The sequence below is a fragment of the Podarcis gaigeae genome (genome assembly GCF_964106915.1).
Source record: "Podarcis gaigeae genome assembly, chromosome: 3".
Classification (NCBI taxonomy): domain Eukaryota; kingdom Metazoa; phylum Chordata; class Lepidosauria; order Squamata; family Lacertidae; genus Podarcis; species Podarcis gaigeae.
Genome location: NC_139680.1, coordinates 8128349 through 8150735, shown reverse-complemented (window position 1 = coordinate 8150735; position 22387 = coordinate 8128349). Strand labels below are relative to the sequence as shown.

The 22387-nt window shown below is 44.1% G+C and overlaps 1 protein-coding gene across 1 annotated transcript; it reads right to left on the bottom strand.

The window, feature by feature from the left end:
• Positions 1-1554: 1554 nt before the first annotated feature.
• Positions 1555-18961, bottom strand: SERPINE3 (serpin family E member 3). The gene is made up of 10 exons (XM_083730658.1): positions 18373-18961; positions 16436-16650; positions 14856-15146; positions 12261-12497; positions 11376-11573; positions 9617-9815; positions 8195-8295; positions 4080-4166; positions 2950-3033; positions 1555-1737 (listed from the first exon to the last, which is right to left on the bottom strand). Exons 3-10 carry the CDS (start codon positions 15112-15114, stop codon positions 1694-1696), a joined length of 1209 nt encoding a protein of 402 aa, XP_083586784.1. The 5' UTR covers positions 15115-15146; positions 16436-16650; positions 18373-18961; the 3' UTR covers positions 1555-1693.
• Positions 18962-22387: the final 3426 nt, after the last annotated feature.

The following is a 22387-nucleotide window of genomic DNA, read 5'->3' as shown; positions in this document are numbered from 1 at the left end:
CAAACTGCGGGAGGCAGTGGAAGACAGGAGTGCCTGGCGTGCTCTGGTCCATGTTGTCACGAAGAGTCGGACACGACTAAACGACTAAACAAAAACAACATAGAGCTCTATTTCTCTTATATATCTCAATGGTGGAAGGGGGAGACTTGTCCTTCCCTGTTTGTTTTCCCAAGCACTGCTGAATGTGTGGTGCCCTCAGAGGCACGATTCATTTTCAGGACTCCTATAATAAGATGCAGAATCAGCGGGAGGGAGGCTCTGACACTTTTGACCCACCAAACTTCTGCTGTTGAAAAAGCATGTCAGCTTTTTGTGTTACGAAAAGCTACAGAAAGAAAGATTAATCGTAGGCAGTCCAATACGACGCAAGCTTGGACTCAGAATAAAATTCTGCTGAATTCAGCGTGGAATGACCACAGAATTGAGGCCTTAGACTTAACACACCTGCTTAAATTTGTGAAAGTCAAAGGTGTCTAAATAAATGGTGGAAACCTAGCTCCCCTCTATCATTTGAAGTTGGTTGAAAGGACACCCTGTTGTGTTGTTTATTAAGAGATGAATACGAAATACTAAAGAGTATTATCTTCCTAAGTGATGCAGCGTTGGCAGCTTTGAGCGAGGTTAACCTTTCCAGATCCTATATTTCCCTGGCAGATACTTGGGGTAGAAACTCCCTCATGCAAACTAGAATTATATGGCTGTACCTTATAAGCAACAGGCAGGTTTGAACTGGCACAGCATATGCCACCTGGCAATCCCAGCAGATAGGAGAGGCTTGTTGCTGCCCATCAGCTGTCATCCTCTTATGACAGGCTGCCATTCCTCAAGTACTTGAGGAAACTGAGTGGCCACACCTGGCTGGCACCAGGGGAGCTTGAGAACATAAAAAGCATAGAATTGTAGAGTTGGAAGGGACCCAGCAGATCATCTAGTCTGCAATGCAGGAATATATGGCTGGCCCATCTGGGGATCAAACCTGCCACCTTGACGTTATCAGCACCATGCTCTAACCAACTGGGCTAAGCTGTTGAAGAGCTTCACCAAATGCCTGAGGGAAACCCACAAGAGGATTTGAACGCAGGAGCCCTAAGGCATTTTCCAGAAGTCTATAACTGCTATTGAAGGAAAGTTTTGCTTCTGCACATCACCCTAGAATGTTCAGTTCACCATGAGTTCATGAGACATTGCATCCTGACCTGTTCTTAGTGCTTGGTTGACCACATATATGGATGAATGCTATATATTAATCACTAGTAATAGTTTAAGTCTTGTTATATCAATCACTAGTTATAGTTTAATAAGGAGGTTTTCACGCCTGTCCAATTCTGTGTTCCCTTTCCCAGCCTTTAATCTATTGATTGATGCCTATATGCAACCTTTGCTTTGTACTTGTGTTGACCAATCAGCAACAAGCACATATGTGGCAATGTTGTAATATTCAATAAAAGAGACTCCCCGAGACATGCTCAGGAGATGCCTCCCAGATGACACCCACCACTCGTCTGTCATTCATTTCAACCCAACATCTATAACAGAAGAGAACCACCACAGAAATGGCAAAAAGCATCTCTTTTTATTTACAGCCCTAAGTTTCACATAACTTCCCCTTGATAGTCAAAACACTTAAAACGTCCTATTAATGCTTTTTAATTTTATGGGAATGCAGATGTATGGAAGCATGGATAGGACAAGTTCACTCAGTAGGATTTGTAAGTCTTCCTATAAACAGAATTGAACCTGTAAAAAAAGAAAAGAAATTATTATTAGTTTCTTCAACTTCATTTTATAAATGCTCATACTGATGCAACTTAAATTTAATTATTTTTATAGAACAGGGTGGGGAGGGGATGTGGAGGTGATTAATGAAAGTCAGTCACATTTGAAAACTGGGAATGGGAAAGATGTTCATCAGCAGCCCTCACTTCTAGCAAAAAAATTATAAAACTTTATATAACTGGGTTAACAGAAGGAAGAACAGCTAATCAAGGAACCGTCCTGAGATCTACGGATTAAGGGTATAAAAATTTAATTAACCACAACAACAATAAAAGGAAGAAAATGGTTTTGAATAGGGCATTCTCTTAACCTGCTGTGAAAAGGGAAATACAATCAGTTTATTTGGGAAGGGTATGGGGAAAAGGGTGCAGTTCTTCATAAGGCTCAGAATAAATGTGGCTGAAATTGCATCCTTGAAAGTATCATCCTGGATTAGGAAAACTGATACCAGGCGCCATGGGTGTAAACAGCATTTATTGTGGGGCAGGCTTTATTTGGGGGGTAAGGGCAGAGCCGAGTTATCTGTGACACAATTGGTCAGTTAATTAAGTATTTTAATTGATTTACTTGGGGACGCAGGTGGCGCTGTGGGTTAAAGCCTCAGCGCCTAGGACTTGCCGATCGAAAGGTCGGCGGTTCGAATCCCTGCGGCGGGGTGCGCTCCCGCTGCTCGGTCCCAGCGCCTGCCAACCTAGCAGTTCGAAAGCACCTCCGGGTGCAAGTAGATAAATAGGGACCGCTTACCAGCGGGAAGGTAAACGGCGTTTCCGTGTGCAGCTCTGGCTCGCCAGAGCAGCGATGTCACGCTGGCCACGTGACTCGGAAGTGTCTCCGGACAGCGCTGGCCCCCGGCCTCTTGAGTGAGATGGGCGCACAACCCCAGAGTCTGGCAAGACTGGCCCGTACGGGCAGGGGTACCTTTACCTTTACCTTTTATTGATTTACTTGATTTAGGGAGCAGTTACCTCCCCTCCTTCCTGGCTACACCCATGTTAGGAGACTAACACACAGTCTTTGGTGTGGTGATGCTTTCAAGAAAGCAATCCCCAATGTTTATTTTCTTTGGTTTTGTGAACTTTTATGGACTTCCAAGCTATATAGTGTGTTAAAGAAGGCAACAGCATTTTGCTATCATCATCATAACTTCTACGGATAAATTTAATTGATATTTACCTGTTCTGCTTTGCCTAAGGAGAAAATTAAAAGGTCTATCAGCTTTGAAGACAGGAGCCCGGGATCGTTTTAGCAACACCATAGCTGTGTGGTTAAAAAAAAAAAGTAGGGAGTGCCAGAAGTCTCACAAGAAGTCAAAATTACCACGCTAGCATTGAAATAAAAGTCTGTCCTGATCAGTCGTGGTTGGTGGCACCACCCCTGATCTGTTCAGGTGAACTGAGGGATGTGGGTGTCATTGCCGATGAACACCAAGCCACTTCCTGGGCTGGTTCCCATATTTGCAGCCCATGTTCTCAAACTCTGGGAATATTCACAAGTTGGATACCCTACTGGCTGGGCCCTTGCACTTATGTAGATCCATTGGCCCTTGTCTGTTCTTTCCCACTGTAAGTTGGGAACCTCTCACAGAGGTATGCTTTCTTTTCTTTTCTTTTTTTTAAAAAAAATAAATTTATGCTTATACATCATGCAAACAAACCCTGAATAATACGAACATATCATACAAAAACAGAAGAAAAAACAAAAACAAAATTACAAGGATATAAACATAACATAAACTAAAATTGGAAAAAATAAAATGAAAAATAAAAAAGTGACTTTCAACTAACTCCATGTGGAGCTTTATTCCTCATATCACTGGCTGTCTGTAATGATTAAATTTAATTATGTAGCTATGCTTTCTGATGTAATCAATTTCATCCTCTGAAGGGAGGGAAGCTTGAGAAGAGCTTTCTCCCTTGTGAAATGGACTACAACAGAAATGGTTTGCCAGTATCAGCATAGGTAACAGGGTGGCTTTTTTGTCAAGCTAGGCACTTTTGTGCAGTTGCCCTAAGCCCATCCCACCTTTGCACTATTCTACTTGACAAATAACTCTTTGGCAATGAACTCATGCTGAACCCACTAATCATCTGATGTGGAATTTGGACTGCAGTTTGAATTGGGTAAGTTCCTCCCTATATTGCTTGCAAGCATTATGTACATAACATCCCAGAACCTTCTACTGGCAAACTGGAGGAATTAGTTCTGTGGGACTGAAGGGCAATGGTTTAGGAATTGAATAAATGTAAATAATCAGCCTGTGCTGGTTATCAAGGCTAATGCAAGAACCATCTCCACCTGGTTACCTGTAGTGCCTGAGGCCTTTGTTCCATCTTCCGTCACTTCAATCCTTGCTCTGTGGGTAGCTTCTGAGATATAAAGATGTTCTTGTTCTAGCAAAGAAAACAATTACAGTGGTACCTCGGGTTAAGAACTTTGCTTCAGGATGAGAACAGAAATCGTGCGGCGGCAGCGGGAGGCCCCATTAGCTAAAGTGGTGCTTCAGGTTAAGAACAGTTTTAGGTTAAGAACGGACCTCCGGAACAAATTAAGTTCTTAACCCGAGGTACCACTGTACTAGTCATTCCAGTTGTCAACGCAAAGCCAATACAACCTTACTTTCATATTAATACTGAACATCTTATTTGTCTAGTACAGCTGAATGGTGCAAGAGTCAGAACACAGGAAAAGATGGAATTTATTCGCAGGATGTAATGGTGGCTGCCAACCTGAATGGCTTTAAAAGGGACTAGACAAATTGATGGGAAATAGATCCACTGATGTACTGCTGTTTCAGAAAGATATATCACAGTGGTTCACAGCAATATAAAAACATGAAGCCCAATGATAAAGTCATGAAAAGTTAAAAGCAAAAAGAAATTAGGACTTCCGGGTCGGCGCCATCGCCGAATGGCGGACTCCCTCCGAGCTCCGGAGGGAGCCGGCTTGGCAGGGGCTGGGTCCTACCGCACCGGCGATGCGGGGACCCTTAAAAACCACGGCCAGAGGAGGCCGTGGACATGGAGACTCGGCCGGCACTGTTAGCGCCCTCCCGACTCGTGAAGGAGCCTTTTTAAAGGCTACGGATCGGGTGCCGGGGAGAAGCGTGGTGCTTTGAGTTCTCTGCTATCCCTGCCGAGCGCAGCCGCATGCCATCCGGCGGAGAGCGCTGACTTCTTCTATTGAAAATTTGGATCTAAAGAAGAACCCGTGAGTAATTGGAATATGGACTAAAAAAAAAAGGGATAAATTTTTAAAATTTGGAGCAAACGGGGGAGGCGGAAAAAAGGAAGTCAGCCCACCCCTAAATTGTAGAAGAGCCAAAACAAAGGACTGGACAACTAAGATCGAGTGTAACCTTATTTCGCCGAATTAGCAACTTCGCGAGGGAAAATTATAAGATTGAGCTGGAGGAGAAAAGTGGAATTGTTTAAAAAAAGCAACCCCCCCCCCCCCCCCGGAATCCCTGGAGCGATTCGTGAAACTGCCTGGAGAAGAGCAATGGAGGTTTTGACAGCTGTCAAAGAGCTGTCAAAAAGGAAGATTAAAATAGAGACTTTGTTATGAGGACTTTGCCGGTTACATTTGTTATAAATTGAACATAAACTGTTTCAAATATGGGCTAACAAGCTACTTGGACTGGTGGATGTGATTCTGGAAGCGAACTTTGCTACTGTAATCCATCTAGAGGAGCTGAGGGATATTGCATGTGTTTTTGACAGGAAACTTGAACAGTTGAATGGAACTTTTAATCTCCTGGGAAACTGCAGGAATGGAACTTTATTTTGTCTACAGAGGTCTTTACACTACAGGAAACAATGGAACTATTTGTTGGAAAATGAAAGGAACATGATGCAATGCTTTGCTCCTGAATAACAAGCCCCTGCAGAGACACTAGAAACTTTTGGAAAAAGAACATTTCTGTGGGAGAACAGAGAAACAAAAAGGAGGAGAATGATTGACAAGAACAAGGAAACAACAAGAACTGGACAGAACTGGGAGAGGGAACATTTGGGATATCCAGGTTTGACAAGCTTATGGAAACAAAATTGGAGTTTTTACTCCTGGATATAAAAACCTGGATAGAAGAAATGGGCCCCTCTTTTGATAGACTCCTTCTATGATTGGACACTCGTAATTAAAGACTGGCAAAGAACCTGAGGGACATAGTGTAATGTGGGAACTCCAGGAAGATATTAGAAGTAGAGGGATAGGTGAAACGCAAAGGGGAAAGAGGGGAGGGAAAGTTGGAATCCAAAGGTTGTAAAATCACTACTCATATTTATTTTATTTCCATCTGTACTATGTTTGAAAGGGGGGAACTCGTGGAAGGGAACAGATCGATCTTAGGGGATGGGAATTTGGATAAATTGGGTTATTGATGATGAGTGTAATTTGGGGATAAGAACTTGTTGAATTTAATTGCTTATTTGGAAGATTTGGAACACAAGAGGGGGTAGGGAGGGGAAGTCCTGGTTATTGGCAAAAAGTTTATAAATTGGATTTAATTTGTTTTAATTTGTTTTAATTTGGAAAACCTTAATAAAAATTATTATAAAAAAAAAAGCAAAAAGAAATTAAAAACAGACATCAGTAGAGCAGAAAGGTTTTCAGCACGCGTTTAAACACTGGCACAGAAAGCGCCTCTGAACCTCTATTGGCAGTGTGTTCCACAGGATTGGGCCAATGGCACTAAAGGCTTGGTTTCTTCTTGTTAAATGAACATCGCCAACTCGGGGAACGACCAAAGGCCCTCCTCCAGGTGAAATGACAAAATGCTTCTGAATTGCTGGGGATATTGAGAAGGAGAGGACTGGTTGTGGGCTCCCCATAGGCATCTGGGAGGACATGGTGGGAATGAGATGGGCTTTGGAGACACAAGATCTACCCACTTTGGAAGAATGGCAGACGAAGGTGATGGACTATATGGGACTGGCAGAAATGACTGGCAGAATCCGAGACCAGGGAGAAGAGTCGGTGGAAGAAGATAAGAAATTTAAAGACTACCTACAGAAATATTGTAAAATTAATGAATGTTAGAATGATGTTGGATAGAAATTAAGTGGTTTCCAGCTGTAATGCTTTAAGAGAATATGAAAAAAAGGTTATAAACAGGTAAAAATCTAAGGGTAAGGATTTGCTGAACCAACAATTTGAAGTGGAATACAAAAAAGGGAGGTATGAGGAGGTCCGGGAAATAAGTTAAAGGAAAAGTGGTAAATGGAAAATCTGTGTGTTTTTAAGTATTTTTATTTTTTGTATTTTTGTTATTTTCTTTTTTTCATTTTTATTGTAATACTTTAAAAAAATCTTAATAAATATTCTATTAAAAAAATGAGATGGGCTTTGGGGCTGTGTTATGGCCTGGGAATCTGATTCAGAGGCTGAACCGGAGGAATCCCTGCCTGCATAGGAGTCCCTGCCTCCAGGGCCAGCTGAGCAGGGGCAGGGCCTTGAATCTGAAAGGCCCGCACCTGTGCCGGATCCTCAGGAGCAGACACCAGATGAATCCACTCTGGCTCCGGAGGTGATTGAGGACCCATTGCCTGCAGGTGCTCCTCTCCCAGCCCTGTCAGGGGAAGGTGAAGCTGCCCCTGGGTCCAGTAACCCTCCAGCCTCTCCTGAGCTGCAGAGGCTCAGGGCAGAGAGGCGGAGGGAACTGGGTTCTCTCAGGAGGAGTGCTCGCCTTAAGGCCAGGAGAGGCGGGTCACCTGTGGGCTGGGACCGCCCCTGGCCTCAGAGAAGATAAAGGTCAGTCAGCCCAGTCCCAGGTTGCGGGAGCAACGTCGTTGGAAACCTGTTTCTGCCAGCACCCAGACCTGTTCTTCCAGAGTTCCCGACCACGCCCGGCTTCTTGCTTTAAACCCCACTTCGCCCTTGGTGGACAGACTCCAGACCCTTGACCCAGGACCAGACTCTGACCACACCTCATGGTAACCCACCCCCCCGGGCAGTGGCGTAGCGTGGGGGGTGCAGGGAGGGCCGGCTGCACCGGGCGCAACATCTGGGGGGTAGGGTTAGGGGACGCAAATCCACGGGTTAGGGGGTGCAAATCCACGGGTTAGGGGGCGCAAATTACTTGCCTTGCCCCGGGTGCTGACAACCCACGCTACGCCACTGCCCCCGGGACCAGCACAGGCTGATTCAGCAAGGCTCCCTCCGCTTGTTGGCCAAGCCAAGAGGAAACAGGTAGTAGTGTTTTCCCTGGTTGTCTGAACTAGAGTGAAAGGGAGCAAGCTGGAAAGGAGGTCCACAGGGCTCTGGTTAGGAGGTCCTCTGCTGGGATGTGGGTCCTCAGGAGATGCCCAACCATGCAGACCCTTGAGTTTGGCTTTGCCAGTTGGAAAGATCTGTTGCCCTGAATCACTGCCACAAAATGGACAAGGGGATCCAACACACTAACAAAGCGTGTGAGACTTACCTGAAATCCCTTTGAAATTGGCCATAGTCGGATCAAACATGTCTGTAATTCCTAATGTAGGCAAAACCATTTTCAGGTCCAAGTGGTTTTCGATTCTGAACCTGAAATTTTGATGGGTGGACATTTAGACATGCCACTTGCAAACTGCTCCTATCTTTGTTTTGCTCCTTATTATAACCCACCTGTTTACAGGAATAAAGCCATGGCAATTTACGTGGCCCTGGGTTGAGACTCCCGTTCTTCAGGGCATGAGGACTCAAAATCAGAAGGAGAATTGCACCCAGGGACAAAATCAGAAACTCTCCCACAACACTAAGCCACACTGGTGGTCTCTGCATCTCTTTTCCATCCTCACTCACAGATTTTTGTACTCCTTTAGTTTGTATGTATTTACTTAAAAGACCAATTTCACCCCAGCAGTTTACCTAGCCATCAGTTGAGAAATACAATATTTCTTTATTCGGTGAAACAAAATGATGACAGAAAAACAAAGCATTGTAATATTATGATGGAACCATAAGATGTGCTAGCAAAGTGCCATCCAGAATGGGATTTAATCATGTATGCAAGAGGATGCAGGCATGAAGCATTCCAGTTACTTCCCAGTTACTTTCTGACAAGGCTCCTATGGATGATTTGTATTCTGAGTTGCCTTCTATAATGTGAAAATTACATGCATTATGACAACTACCAATGTTGCTGAGGTAAAATACGGGTGCATGACATTTCGTCTGCACAGCTTATTTATTGCTCTTTACCTCAACTCTGTGAATGCAAAAGCATTTCATTTGCCAGTTTTCTAAACCTGTTTGTTATGTACTGTGTTGAATAGGATCCAAAATGCAGCAGTCACATTGGTCCTAAAACAATGCAGCAGTATGATTGGTCCGCAGGAGCCACCCAATCCAGCTCCAGGTGGAAGTGAATCCACAACCTGATTGGCCTACAGCAGAATCCCGGAATTAGCCAATCACTTGCGGCCCATTGTGTAAATAATGTATATAAAGCAGATATTTTGGGGAAACTTTCATTCCTCGCTACTATGAGCTGAATAAAGAGCACGAAATCCACACTCGACTCCGAGTATATTTCACTGTTCCTAATCTAAAACCCGTCTTGTAAGTCTGCTAAATGGTTTGAAACTAAAGGAGCCCTTAGGAAAGCCTTAGAGATTCTGGTATATGTGCATTACACCTCTACTCATTCCCCCTCTCCTCTCACCCTAACTGTCTCTCATAAAAGCTAGTTTTCTTCTCCTCTGTTCTTTTACAATTCCAGCCACCCCAACTTTAGTCATCATTTCCTGTTCATAATAATGTCCTCCCCTACAGTTGTGTTCACGCATACCCACACCTCCGCTCTCCACAACCAAAGATCAAATTCCAACAAGGCCAGGCAAATGTGTGTACATCTAACCTTTACCTGGGGAGAAATAGGTCCATCTTTGTTCTTCTCAGGCTGTTGGACCACAGCGGGAAGTTTCGGGCTGAGAGGTATCTCTCGATCTCAGCTAGAGGTGTTCTCCTGTCAGATGGAAGCACCACAAACATACTGACTGCCTCCCCCAGGTAGGGCAGTTCAACCACACTGACCCGTTCCAGAGAGTCCAGTAGGAATTCACCTGGGGGGGGGGAATGTTTGTTTAGGACTATTCAAGTGACTCAGTGGTTAAGATTAATCGGTAAGCAATTTTGTACTAATGACAGCAACAAAAATAATATAACACTGGCATTTCCGTGCCTGCATTCTGCTTTTGTAGCTGCTTCTCTGCCATTTTGGCTTTTTCATTTGGCAATGCAATTAATGGGATTCTGAGTTTCAGGACATCACTACAGGCCATGAAACCAATTCAGGGTGAAGCTGATGCACAACTCCTACAGTTGAGTGGCAAGCGTAGCAGGTTTTTTGAGAAACAGGCAGCTCTTGTTTACTCTGAGAGCGACAGCTCTTTCCCAAAAGGTAGAAGTGGTTGCTCCCAGAGTAAGTGTAAAGGTAAAGGGACCCCTGACTGTTACTGGCCGAGGGAGGCAGACAGCTTCCGGGTCATGTGGCCAGCATGACTAAGCCGCTTCTGGTGAACCAGAGCAGCGCACAGAAACGTCGTTTATCTTCCCGCTGGAGCGGTACCTGTTTATCTTCTTGCACTTTGACGTGCTTTTGAACTGTTAGGTTGGCAGCAGCAGGGACCGAGCAATGGGAGCTCATCCCGTCGCGCCGACCTTCTGATCAGCAAGCCCTATGCTCTGTGGTTTAGACCACATTGCCACCCACGTCCCTCAGAGTAAGTGAGGCTTAGTTATTTCCCTAAAAGCTCAGAACTGCAACTGCTAGCCAGACCAAGGAAAGGGAAATACGTGGAGCGTGGTTTTCTCTGTCTCTCTCTGTTAAACCAAACTTACAAAGTTTGCAATCAAGCAGCAACATATACCGTATTTTTCGCTCTATAAGATGCAGCAGACCACAAGACACACCTAGTTTTTGGAGGAGGAAAACAAGAAAAAAAATATTCTGAATCTCAGAAGCCAGAACAGCAAGAGGGATCACTGCGCAGTGAAAGCAGCAATCGCTCTTGCTGTTCTGGCTTCTGGGATAGCTGCGCAGCCTGCACTCACTCCATAAGACGCACACACATTTCCCCATACTTTTTAGGAGAGAAAAAGTGAGTCTTATAGAGCAAAAAATACGGTATATTCACAATGACACATGCAAGATAATAGCTATGCAACATATCCCTTTGTACCTCGCCTTGGCTGTCAGTATAAAAGCTTTTGGCTGTCAAATAGGCCTGATTTTTAAGGCTCTGGATCCATTAGATCTCAATAAGCAAAAACACACGCCTCTGCTGCTGCAGAGAAAACTGTCAGAGGAGCACAGCTTTCACCATTGTTTTTTCCTTCCTTGGAGGTTTTTAAGCAGAGGCTGGAGGGCCATCTGTCATGGATGCTTTAGCTGAGATTCCTGCATTGCAGGGGGTTGGACTAGATCAGTGTTTCCCAACCTTGGGCCTCCAGCTGTTTTTGGACTACAACTCCCATCATCCCTAGGTAGCAAGGCCAGTGGTCAGGAATGATGGGAATTGTAGTTCCAAAACAGCTGGAGGCCCAAGGTTGGGAAACACTGGGCTAGATGAAACTGCATGTGGACATTCTGTGTGGTTTGTATCCATCCCCAATATAATTACCATAGTTGACTTCTGCGCTGAGATACATAGTAGGCACTTTCAGGGTGAGGCCCTCGGTAGTTGTAAAGGACAAGGTCTGAGTATCCGTGAAGGTGAATTTCCTTTGCCAAGTGCTTTTGAAAGACATCACGCTCACCACAGCTATCTGGTTAAGCGGGGAACCAAGAGTTTCCAAGGATAGGTAACTTGTTTCTCCATCTGCAAAGGAAAAGAGACAACAGTCATTCAAGCTAATCCTGTAGCAAAGTTACAGATAGGTAGCCGTGTTGGTCTGCCATAGTCAAAACAAAAAAAATTCCTTCCAGTAGCACCTTAAAGACCAACTAAGTCAGTTCTTGGTATGAGCTTTCGTGTGCATGCACACTTCTTCAGATACACAGTGTGTATCTGAAGAAGTGTGCATGCACACGAAAGCTCATACCAAGAACTGACTTAGTTGGTCTTTAAGGTGCTACTGGAAGGAATTTTTTTTGTTTTTTTTTTGTTTTGCCTGTAGCAAAGGTCACACTGATCACTTGTATTTGAAAAGGATATTCAGAAATAGACGTGATTTCCTGTTGGGTTTTAGTCTATTCAAATAGAGTTGGGGACATACAGGTGCGAGAGGATCCTGCCTAAAACCATGCAAAGGTGCTGCCTACCAGTGCAGACAATACTGAGGCTAGAGGGACCAGTGGTCTGATTCGGTACAAGTCAGCATCTCATATTTCTACCATGATAGCAGCTGTTCCCTTTTTCCCGCAGTGTGCTTCTTATCAACCTGGGTTCCAGACCGAAGGTGTCCTGCAGTCTGCTTAGCTGACATCTCAAAGCCCTGGTGCTAAAGTTCTGCATTTAAAAACTGCACGGCACAACTGTCGGGGGAGGGGAGCGTTGTCTCTTTACCTCCAGTGCTTGTGGCCAACCATTCATTTATCTGAGCCGCGGTCCTGTTAGGCTCACTGAAGTTAGCCTGGTGTACTGTGTTGTTTGCCCAGAGTGCGGCATGCTGAACAAACGGCGGCAAAAGATGCGTTCCGGCTTGAACAAAGAGGGCACACGCCAGCTGTGCTACGACAGGGCTTTGGCTTGAGTTGGTCACTTCTCTGTACACAGTGTGCAGGAAGTCTTGAACGTCCTGATCTAAGAACAAAGTAATTTATTGGGGTTATCAATCTCTTCAACAACGGACAAACAGTGGGATGAAAAATGCCCTTAACTGTCAGCCCGTGATCTTTAGAAGACCATTTCAAGGAGTGAGGCAGTGTTCCTCCTAACCAGGGCCTTCTTTCTAAAAGAATATTTAGGGGTAATCTCATTTTGACTCAAGAAAATCACCATTTTATAGTTTGAATTGGGAAAAATAAATACAGAGTACAAAGATTCACAAAATGTTTAGGGGTATGCGTCCCCTTGTGTCCCCCCAGAAAAAAGCACTGCTCCTAATTACATATTTTCGCTATATAAGATGTACCAGACCATAAGACGCACCTAGTTTTTGGAGGAGGAAAACAAGAAAAAAAATATTCTGAATCCTAGAAGCCAGAACAGCAAGAGGGATCTGGCTTCTGGGATAGGCTCTGCTCATCGCTCCCTTAAAACAGTGTTTGCAGCCCTTGGGGGCTTTTCCCCGAGGGGGGAGAAGGGACTGACGGGCTGCCCTTCCCCCTCCTCGGGGAAAAGCCTGCAAGTGCCACACACACTCCACGTGGCTCTTAAAGGGAGTAGAGCCTGGGATGCACACAGGCTCTGCTCAGCGCTCCCTTTCATGAGCCGCGTGGAGCATGTTTGCGGCTCTTGGGGACTTTTCCCTGAGGAGGGAGAAGGGACTGATGGGCTGCCCTTCTCCTTCCTCAGGGAAAAGCCCCCAAGAGCCGCACACACACTCCACACGGCTCTTTAAAGGGAGCGCTGAGCAGAGCCTCCAGCCTGCATTCGTTCCATAAGACGCACACACATTTCCCTTTACTTTTTAGGAGGGGAAAAGTGCGTCTTATAGAGCAAAAAATAGGGTATCTATTGCATCCTTCAGACCTCCTGCTCATCGGCATAGCCAGGATTTATGTTACAGGGGGCAAAACTAAGCTATCTGCTCTCCCGGGTATGATTAGTTACTATTGCATATTTTTGTAGATTCATACAATCCATATTTGTGATGACCAGTTTATAACCATAAGGCTAAAATAGAAGTGGGAGGAACCCCAATAAGAGGCTGGGATAGAATGAAAGACCACTGGCTGAACACTGATTTACTAAGAGTGAAATCCAAACTGCACTTACCTGGGAGCAAGAGCCACTGCATTCAGCAGGACTTGCTTCTGAGTAGCCATATACAGGATTGTGCTGGATGCTACCGCAATATTAGTGGTAATAATTATTCTGAGATTATTCATTCTCTTCGTTTTACATTCGTTTTACATTCTTGCCATGTAATTACTTATTTACTTGGGAGCAAGCCCCATGGAATAAACTAGGACTTGGTTCTGAGTAGACATCATTAAGTTTATACTGTTAAGTCACTTTTCCAATAAATTGTCCATTGCAGGTGAGACAGTTAAATCAAAAGCCCCCTCCCCTGTTGCTACAAATCCACAATCCTGTACCCACTTATTTGGGAGTAACCCCCATTGAAGTCAACAGGGCTTACTTCTGAGTAGACATGCATAGGATTGTGCTGGAAATTAGCCACACTTTCATAAATCAATGGGACTTAGCTAGCTGTGACCAACTGATTTCAACAGAACCAAATTGTGGATAGCTTTCAGCACACACCACAGAAACATAGAATTGTAGAGTTAGAAGGGACCTAAGGACCATCTATGGGATGCGGGTAGCGCTGTGGGTTAAACCACAGAGTCTAGGACTTGTTGATCAGAAGGTTGTTGGTTCAAATCCCTGTGACGGGGTGTGCTCCCGTTGCTCAGTCCCTGCTCCTGCCAACCTAGCAGTTCGAAAGCACATCAAAGTGCAAGTAGATAAATAGGTACCGCTCTGGCAGGAAGGTAAACAGTGTTTCCGTGTGCTGCTCTGGTTTAGCCAGAAGCGGCTTAGTCATGCTGGCCACATGACCCGGAAGCTGTACGCCGGCTCCCTCGGGCAATAAAGCGAGAAGAGCGCCGCAACCCCAGAGTGGGCCACGACTGGACCTAATGGTCAGGGGTCCCTTTACCTTTAAGGGCTATGTAGTCCAACCCCTGAGGCACATTCTTTCCTTAAAGAATTTTGGGCACTGCAGTTCCTGAAGTGTTGCTGGGAATGGCAACTCTGTGAGGAGTAAACTACAGTGCCCAGAACTCTTTTGGGGAAGGCATCTACTTGAAAGGTGTAGGATGTGCATGTAAAGCCCATTGAAGTGAAGAGCTTGGCATGAAAGGGGGTTAACTCAGAAGTAAGTCCCCTTGTATGACTTGCTTTTGTTTTTATATGCTCCCCCCCCCCCGCAGGATGGGTCCAAGCTGTAAGGCGAAGCTCACGACGCTGTTTCTCAGAAGGCTGCCATACCATGAGTGCTGTATCCCAGAGCATGCTGCAGTTGGGCCAGTGTCCTCCCTTGCGCCCCAAACTGCAGAAGCCCCAAAGAAAGAGCCACGCTCACTGGGGAGATGGCGAGGTTGGTTCCATGGTTGCGCTCTGCCCAGCGTTGGTAGAGAGTGAGGGCAAACTCCGTGTTCAGATTCTGTGGTTCATGGTTGTGCTCGCAGCCTCCAACGTTCGAGGAACCAAGCGACAGAAGGAGGGTAGTGATGGAAAAGGGAAGCATGAAGGCAGATCTGCCGAAAAATGGTTTCAAGTCTGCATAGCAACCAGCAACGGGGAAAGTCAGTCACCGACAGAAATGACAATCGAACCAAATACGAACACAGCACTGTGAATATCCCACTAAAGTTACTAGCCTGCAAAAAGTCTTACTAGCCTGTCAGGGGCTGGCAGTGGAAAGGTGGAGAGTTGTGTTTCTACACCGGTTGGAAAGGAGGGAGCGTCGTTTAAAACAGCATTTGTAAAGAAAGTAGAAGCTTTTCCGTTGGGTATTTTAGGACAAGATGTGAAGAAAGAATTGAGGACACTATTTATGTATGTGACAACAGCAGCAAGAATTTTAATGGCACAAAACTGGAAGATGGAAGAAATGCCACCCAAAGAACAATGGCATGAAAAGTTGATGGAATATGCACAATTAGCAAAATTGACAGATAAACTGCGTGGAAAAGATAATAGTGACTTTGGAAAAGAATGGGAACCTTTTGTAACATATTTGCAGAAACAATGTAAAAGCATGGATTCTTTGGCAGGGTTTAAAATAAACATATATAATGTAATTAGAGAGAACAAGAAAGACAACAATGTGATAATATACTACTATATATAAGCAGCAGAATGTGACAAGTGGTTTAACAAACCAGAAATGGAAATGAAGGGAAGCCGAGGGGGAGAGGGGAATTTACAAAACGATTGTTTGGTTAAGTTGAATAATGTATGATATATGTATGAGAACTAATAAAAACTGAATATATATATATATATTTTAAAAGGAAAGGAGGAAGCATCCTTCCTCTTGCAGCCCACTTGAGAACGGGCAGGTGGTCCATCCTTCTCCATCAGGCCACTCATTCGCCTGCATGGAATTTCTGGTCACCTGTGAGTACCAGGCTACTGATTATAAAATGCCATGCTGGACATATAATGTAACATCTGTAATGGCAAAAGGGTTCTTGCTCCATTCCATGTATCAGGTATAAGGAACGTTGGCCAGAATGTCTGGTCACAAAGGTTGTACACAGTGGCAAGATATTAACTTTGAATTAAAAAAAAAATGGTACAAAGAAAGTTGCATGTGTGTGAGAGAGAAAGTTGTTTTTGCTATATTGATCCTAGAAAACAAGAGATACAAAACAGGAAAAATGTTCACTATTACTGAACTTTGGCATGAGCATGATAAAAGTCTATTAAAAGTCCTTAAGCTAGACAAAGCTATAGAACAGGGAAAATGCAAAGGTAGCTATTTTTCATCTGTAGACTGAACAAGGACTTCTAATGCATATTACTTTTAAATCTTCCTAGGCAAATGAACAAAATGGATTCACCAGCTAGATTTAAACAGCCTCAGTGGTTCTCTGTGTTCAGAAACACAATGTCTTGTTTCGTTCCAGAATTTTACACACAGACGTCTACCACAGCGGCCCTTTTTGAGCAAATAAGCTTCGAAGACTTACTCACCGCAGTTTCCTTCGGATTGCAGTGCAATGCCTTTCTCTTTGTTTCAGCTAAGACCGGTGTCGTGTGTTGGGTCTACCCGCTTCTTTAATATATCAAGAAGTGGGGTGTTAGTCATAAGACCTCCCTGAAAGGGATAGTCAGCGATCGTGGTCTCTGTCGGCGATGTCTGTACCACCCTGTCCAAATTCCCATGGGCTCTGCATGGAGCCAGGCGAGGAGGCATGTAAGTGCCCAGCAAATCCCAGGCAAGGAACAAAAAGGTACTGATGGAGAAAGAGCCAGCAAGCACCATTCAAGCCTCCGTAGGCGTGTGACCTGCTTCAACTGAGAAAAGGATCACCTTCCAGTATCACTGACCTCCCTCCCGCTTCTCTTTTCATGCATTCCATAGATTTCTCATTCCCTAGTGGAAGGGAAAACCATGCCTGCCGTGTGCCAGTCACAAGGCTTATCTCAATGGAGGTCGGCTGGCGGAAACAGCCACTCTGGACAAAATGAGTTAGAAACTTAGGAAGCTGCTTTGCACTAAATCCTGCCCTTGCCCCACCTGGCTCTTCAGAGACTGGCAGTGGCTCTTCCACCATTTCAGGCAGGGGACAGTCCACTCACCCATTTGGCATACAAAAGACCCCAGGTTTTAAAACCCCAGCATCTCACACAATTTTCGTATTTTGTCAGCTAAAAAGTGGAAAACCCAAGAATTACCAACAATAGAAGAATGGCAGATGAAGATGATGGATTTTTTGGAGCTAGCCGGCCTAACCGGAAGAGTCCGCGACCAGGAGGAGGAGGAGTATCAGGAAGAGTGGAATAAATTTAATCATAGATGACACTTAGAAGATGACACTTAGAATCATAGAGTTGGAAGAGACCACAAGGGCCATCGAGTCCAACCCCCTGCCAAGCAGGAAACACCATCAGAGCACTCCTGACATATGGTTGTCAAGCCTCTGCTTAAAGACCTCCAATTTAATGATTATCTAGTTAAATTTGTGAAGTTAAATTAAGTGAAAATAGCTTGCAGATACTTAATTGGCTTAGGATTTTATTTATGTTAAGTGATGAATTAATATGTTTAATTCCATAAGGTGAAGATTTAAGGATGTTAATGTTTAAGTTAAATTTCATAAGAATTGGGATTTGGAAAACCATTAAAAGGACATGCAATGAAATTCAACCAAGGGGAAGTGAGGAAGTCACTTAACAAAGTTAATAAGTGAAATTTTCAATAAGGCTATGATTTATGTTTGTTTGTCTTGTGTGTTTGTTTGTTTGTTTGTTTATAATATTGTGAAAACTAATAAAATTTTTGAAAATAAAAATAAAAATAAATAAAACCCCAGCATCTCTGAGCAGAGCTAGGAGAGATTCCAGACTCTCCAAGTATCCCTCTTTTCCAGGGACAGTCCCAGATTTACAGAAGCCACCCCGGTTTCTGATTTAATCCTGGAACTACAAGGCAGCTTCCTTTGGTCTTATCCAGAGATGCTGGGAATCACACCTGTGGCTTTCTGTATATCAATCAGACTGCCCACCCCCAAGGTACAGTCCTTCCGTAATTTCCAAGGAGTTCCACCTTTACTAGGAAGTATCACATGAGAGAAAAGCGGTTCACCTAAATTCTCACCCCTACTGACATTCTTTGGCTCTGGCTGATTGTTCCTGAATTTTTTATTGGAAGAAAAAGAAGAGAGGGTATCAGGGTGGCCAAATCGGGGGGACGGACAGATTTGCATATGCTAGTTTCAATGCACACATGCAAATTTAGAAAGAATCGGCATAATGGAAACACAGCGCCTCTCACCCTAGTAGGGAAGATTTAGACTAGGTGATTTGTTTGTCTTCTCAGTCTGCTGTCCTGCTGCTCACAGATGATGGATAACTTCAAGGCCCCTGCTCTTTCCTCCAGGTCTTCTAGGATGATGTCATCTCAGTGAAAAAGAAGAGAAGGCTAGCAATTATAACTGTTTTAGAGACTTTCTTATATACACTGAACATATCCTTGGAAATGGACATTACCTTCATGGTTTTCCTGGGGTTTTCTTGAGCTGCTCTGACATATGCAATAGCGCAATGGCACTTTCTCTTCCTGCCACTACTGGGCTGGTCCTCTGTTTCACTTTCCCTCAGGTGAAATCCCCAAATGGAGAATGAATCACGAGCAACAGTGGGGTTTTTCTTTGTGAAAACAGGTTGCAAACAAACTTTATTATAACAGATGTAAACAAGGAGTTTTGGTTCTTCTTCCACCAAAATGTAACGAACAGTGCTGTTGCTATTTACTAAAATGAATACGGTTTCAAGTTATAGGCTGTATGCTGCAGGCTTAAGGTTACTTTCTTTTACACATCTTCCATAGATCAGACTTCTCTACACACACTTCAGTAATTTAGGATTTTTGACTGTTTCCTTAAAGATAAAGGTAAAGGGACCCCTGACCATTAGGTCCAGTCATGACCAATTCTGGGGTTCCGTTGCTCATCTCGCTTTGTTGGTCAAGGGAGCCAGCGTACCGCTTCTGGGTCATGTGGCCAGTATGGTGAACCGTTTACCTTCCTGCCGGAGCGGTACCTATTTATCTACTTGCACTTTACGTGCTTTCGAACTGCTAGGTTGGCAGGAGCAGGGACTGAGCAACGGGAGCTCACCCCGTCACAGGGATTCGAACCACCGACCTTCTGATCAGCAAGTCCTAGGCTCTGTGGTTTAACCCACAGCGCCACCCGCGTCCCGGCTATTTCCTTATAGACCCCTAAATCATCCTTCGCTTCAGAATCACTACTGCCCTTTCCTCTCAGTGTATTCCCTCTGAGGACCATTTTTCCTGTAAACATCATGTGGGACTGTGTCTTTTCTATTTTTAACAGTGTTCTGCAGTTCAGAACCTTAGAGCATATACTATGAGTTCTCAGCTCTCCTCAGCTCTACCCCTTCAGAACAAACTTTCCTGACAGAATCCCACTCCCAGACCCCATGAATCTCTTACACCATCTCTCATTCCACTCCACCTGCCTCCCTTGGAACTCTGGCCAATCAGGAGCTGTTGCTAGTTGACTGTTTCCTGGCAGGGAAAAAAACATGCACCTAAGCTCAAGAGGAATTCACTATCATCACAGAATGCAGATGCTGAGAGAAATCCTACTTACATGTCTCTTCATTGGCGATCACTCATAGCCGAGTAAGATTTGTCTTCCATAAACACAGTTTTAACAATGAGTCCATAAGTGACTGTGGAGGCCAATTCTGGATCCACATGTCCTTCCATAGTGGGGACATTGGTTTCCGGGCGGGAGTTGATCACGGTGTGGATTTGCCAGGCGTGCCTTCCTCTTAGCACATTTCTCCCTTGCGTCCTGAGTTCGAGTGTCTTCAAAGCCCATAACACGTTTGGTAAAGGCTGTTCTCCAACTGGAGTGCTCACAGGCCAGTGTTTCCCAGTTGTCAGTGTTTATACTACATTTTTTCAGATTTGCCTTGAGACAGTCTTTAAACCTCTTTTGTTGACCACCAGCATTACGCTTTCCATTTTTAAGTTCGGAATAGAGTAGTTGCTTTGGAAGACGATCATCAGGCATCAGCACAACATGGCCCCACCATAGGAGATCACTAGGCCTTTTAACACTCTGGTGACCAGTGAGCCAGCAGAGGGAGGTGTCACAATGAACCTTGTGACCCAACAACCCTGGGCCCTGAGAAAACCAGCAGCCACAAGCACTGCTCCTATTAAGTGACACTACTAAGTTTTCTCATATGACTTTTCTTCCATTTTCCACTTTTTATAAATATGCAAAATGTGCCTATTCCTTTGGATTCCAGCTGAAGTTGTTCCTGCACCAACTGAACACTAGCTGTCTCCTATACCTGTCTTATACCCTCCAGCATTTCTCCCGTGAAAATAGGAATGTCCTATTCCATGATGATGATGATGATGATGATGATGATGATGATGACTGGGTTGTCCCAGCCACTCTGGGCAGTTTCCAGTTTATACAAAAACATCATTAAACATTACCAAAAACGCCCCCCCCCCTCCTTCAGATTTCTTCTAAAGGTTGTATAGATACGTATCTCCTTGGCTCAGGGGGGGTCACAGAACTCCATATGCTCTAACATTTCTTCAATGAAAATTGGAACGTATTAAGGAAAAGCGGGTCATTCCGGGGTCAGACCAGAAACCAGGATGGCTTCAGTTAATCTGGGACTGTCGCTGGAAAATAGGGACACTTGGCGGGTCTGCTAAGGTGCTCAGACGGGAAACCACCCGGATTCTGGAAACCACCAGGCATTCTGGATGTCCGTTGAACAAGGATTAAAAACCCAGCACTGGAAACAGTGAGTGCACACATCAAATGGGACTGTGAACACCAGGCATAGAGAAGGTTGTATTTTTGCAACAGAAGCACTACTTAGAACATCAGGATTCAGCCTACACAATCCTCAGCAAGAAAAGTTACCTCCGAGACCAGGGAGAAGAGTCGGTGGAAGAAGATTGGAAGAAATTTAAAGATTATCTAGCGATATATTGTAAAATTAAGGAATGTTAGAAAGATGTTGGAATGAAGTTACATGGCTTTAGCAGAAATGTTATAAAGAATTAAGTATAATAGATTGTAATTGGATTAAAGGAAAAAATAATGTTAGAATTTGTTAAGTTAAATGATAGGACAGAAGTTTGAGGAAGATGGAAAGGATTTGCTGAAACAAATAATCGAAGTGGAATACAAAAAAGGGAGGTGTGAGGAGGTCGCTGAAACAAGCATAAGAAAGTTAATAACATTGAAAGTATTGGTTGTGTTTCTTTTTTTTTAAACTGTTTTTGTTTTATTTTTAAAACAAAATAAAAAAATTCCTTCCAGTAGCACCTTAAAGACCAACTAAGTTAGTTCTTGGTATGAGCTTTCGTATGCATGCACACTTCTATGGCAGACCAACACGGCTACCTATCTGTAACTGTTTTATTTTTGTTATGTATATGTAATATTTTTGTTTTTGGGTTGTATTGTATGGTTTTGTTATGTTTAATTCTTTTTCTTTCTGTAACTTTCAAAACTTTAATAAATATTATTTTAAAAAAAGAAAAGAAAAGTTACCCTGGCACATTATTCGTTTTTACAAGGTAAAAGGTAAAGGGACCCCTGACCACTAGGTCCAGTCGTAGCCGACTCTGGGGTTGCGATGCTCATCTCGCTTTACTGGCCGAGGGAGCCAGCGTACAGCTTCCAGGTCATGTGGCCAGCATGACTAAGCCGCTTCTGGCGAACCAGAGCAGCGCACAGAAACGCTGTTTACCTTCCCGCCGGAGCGGTACCTATTTATCTACTTGCACTTTGACGTGCTTTCGAACTGCTAGGTGGGCAAGAGCAGGGACCGAGCAACGGGAGCTCACCCCGTTGCGGGGATTCGAATCGCCAACCTTCTGATCGGCAAGTCCTAGGCTCTGTGGTTTAACCCACAGCGCCACCCATGTCCCATTCGTTTTTATACTTCATTCCAAATCTGGGATTTGGTGCAGGTGATTTCAGTATCTCTGCCTTGAGAGTATCATCTCCCCCTAGCTGCTCCTTCGTGGCTTTCTGAGATCACAGTTTTAGGCAGGAAATTGGATGGGCTGGGGTTTTTTTGTTTTGGTTTTGACATTTTAAAGGTTTAAAATTGTCGTTTTAATATGTTAATTGTTTAAAAAATCATACCCTCAAACATTTCTCTGATGAAAATAGGGACGTCCTATTCCATAATGATAATTTTACTATTTATACACCACACATCTTACTGAGTTTCCCCAGCCACTCTGGGCAGCTTCCAACATATATAAAAACATA

Coding starts and splice junctions, on each gene's coding strand:
- SERPINE3 (XM_083730658.1), bottom strand. CDS start 15,114: ATGCTTCCCTTTTCCATCACTACCCTCCTTCTGTCGCTTGGTTCCTCG. Junction 9,816..11,375: donor CAGCGCAGAAGTCAACTATG/GTAATTATATTG, acceptor CCCCCCCCCCAG/GTGAATTCCTACTGGACTCT. Junction 3,034..4,079: donor AAAGGCCTCAGGCACTACAG/GTAACCAGGTGG, acceptor TTAACCACACAG/CTATGGTGTTGCTAAAACGA.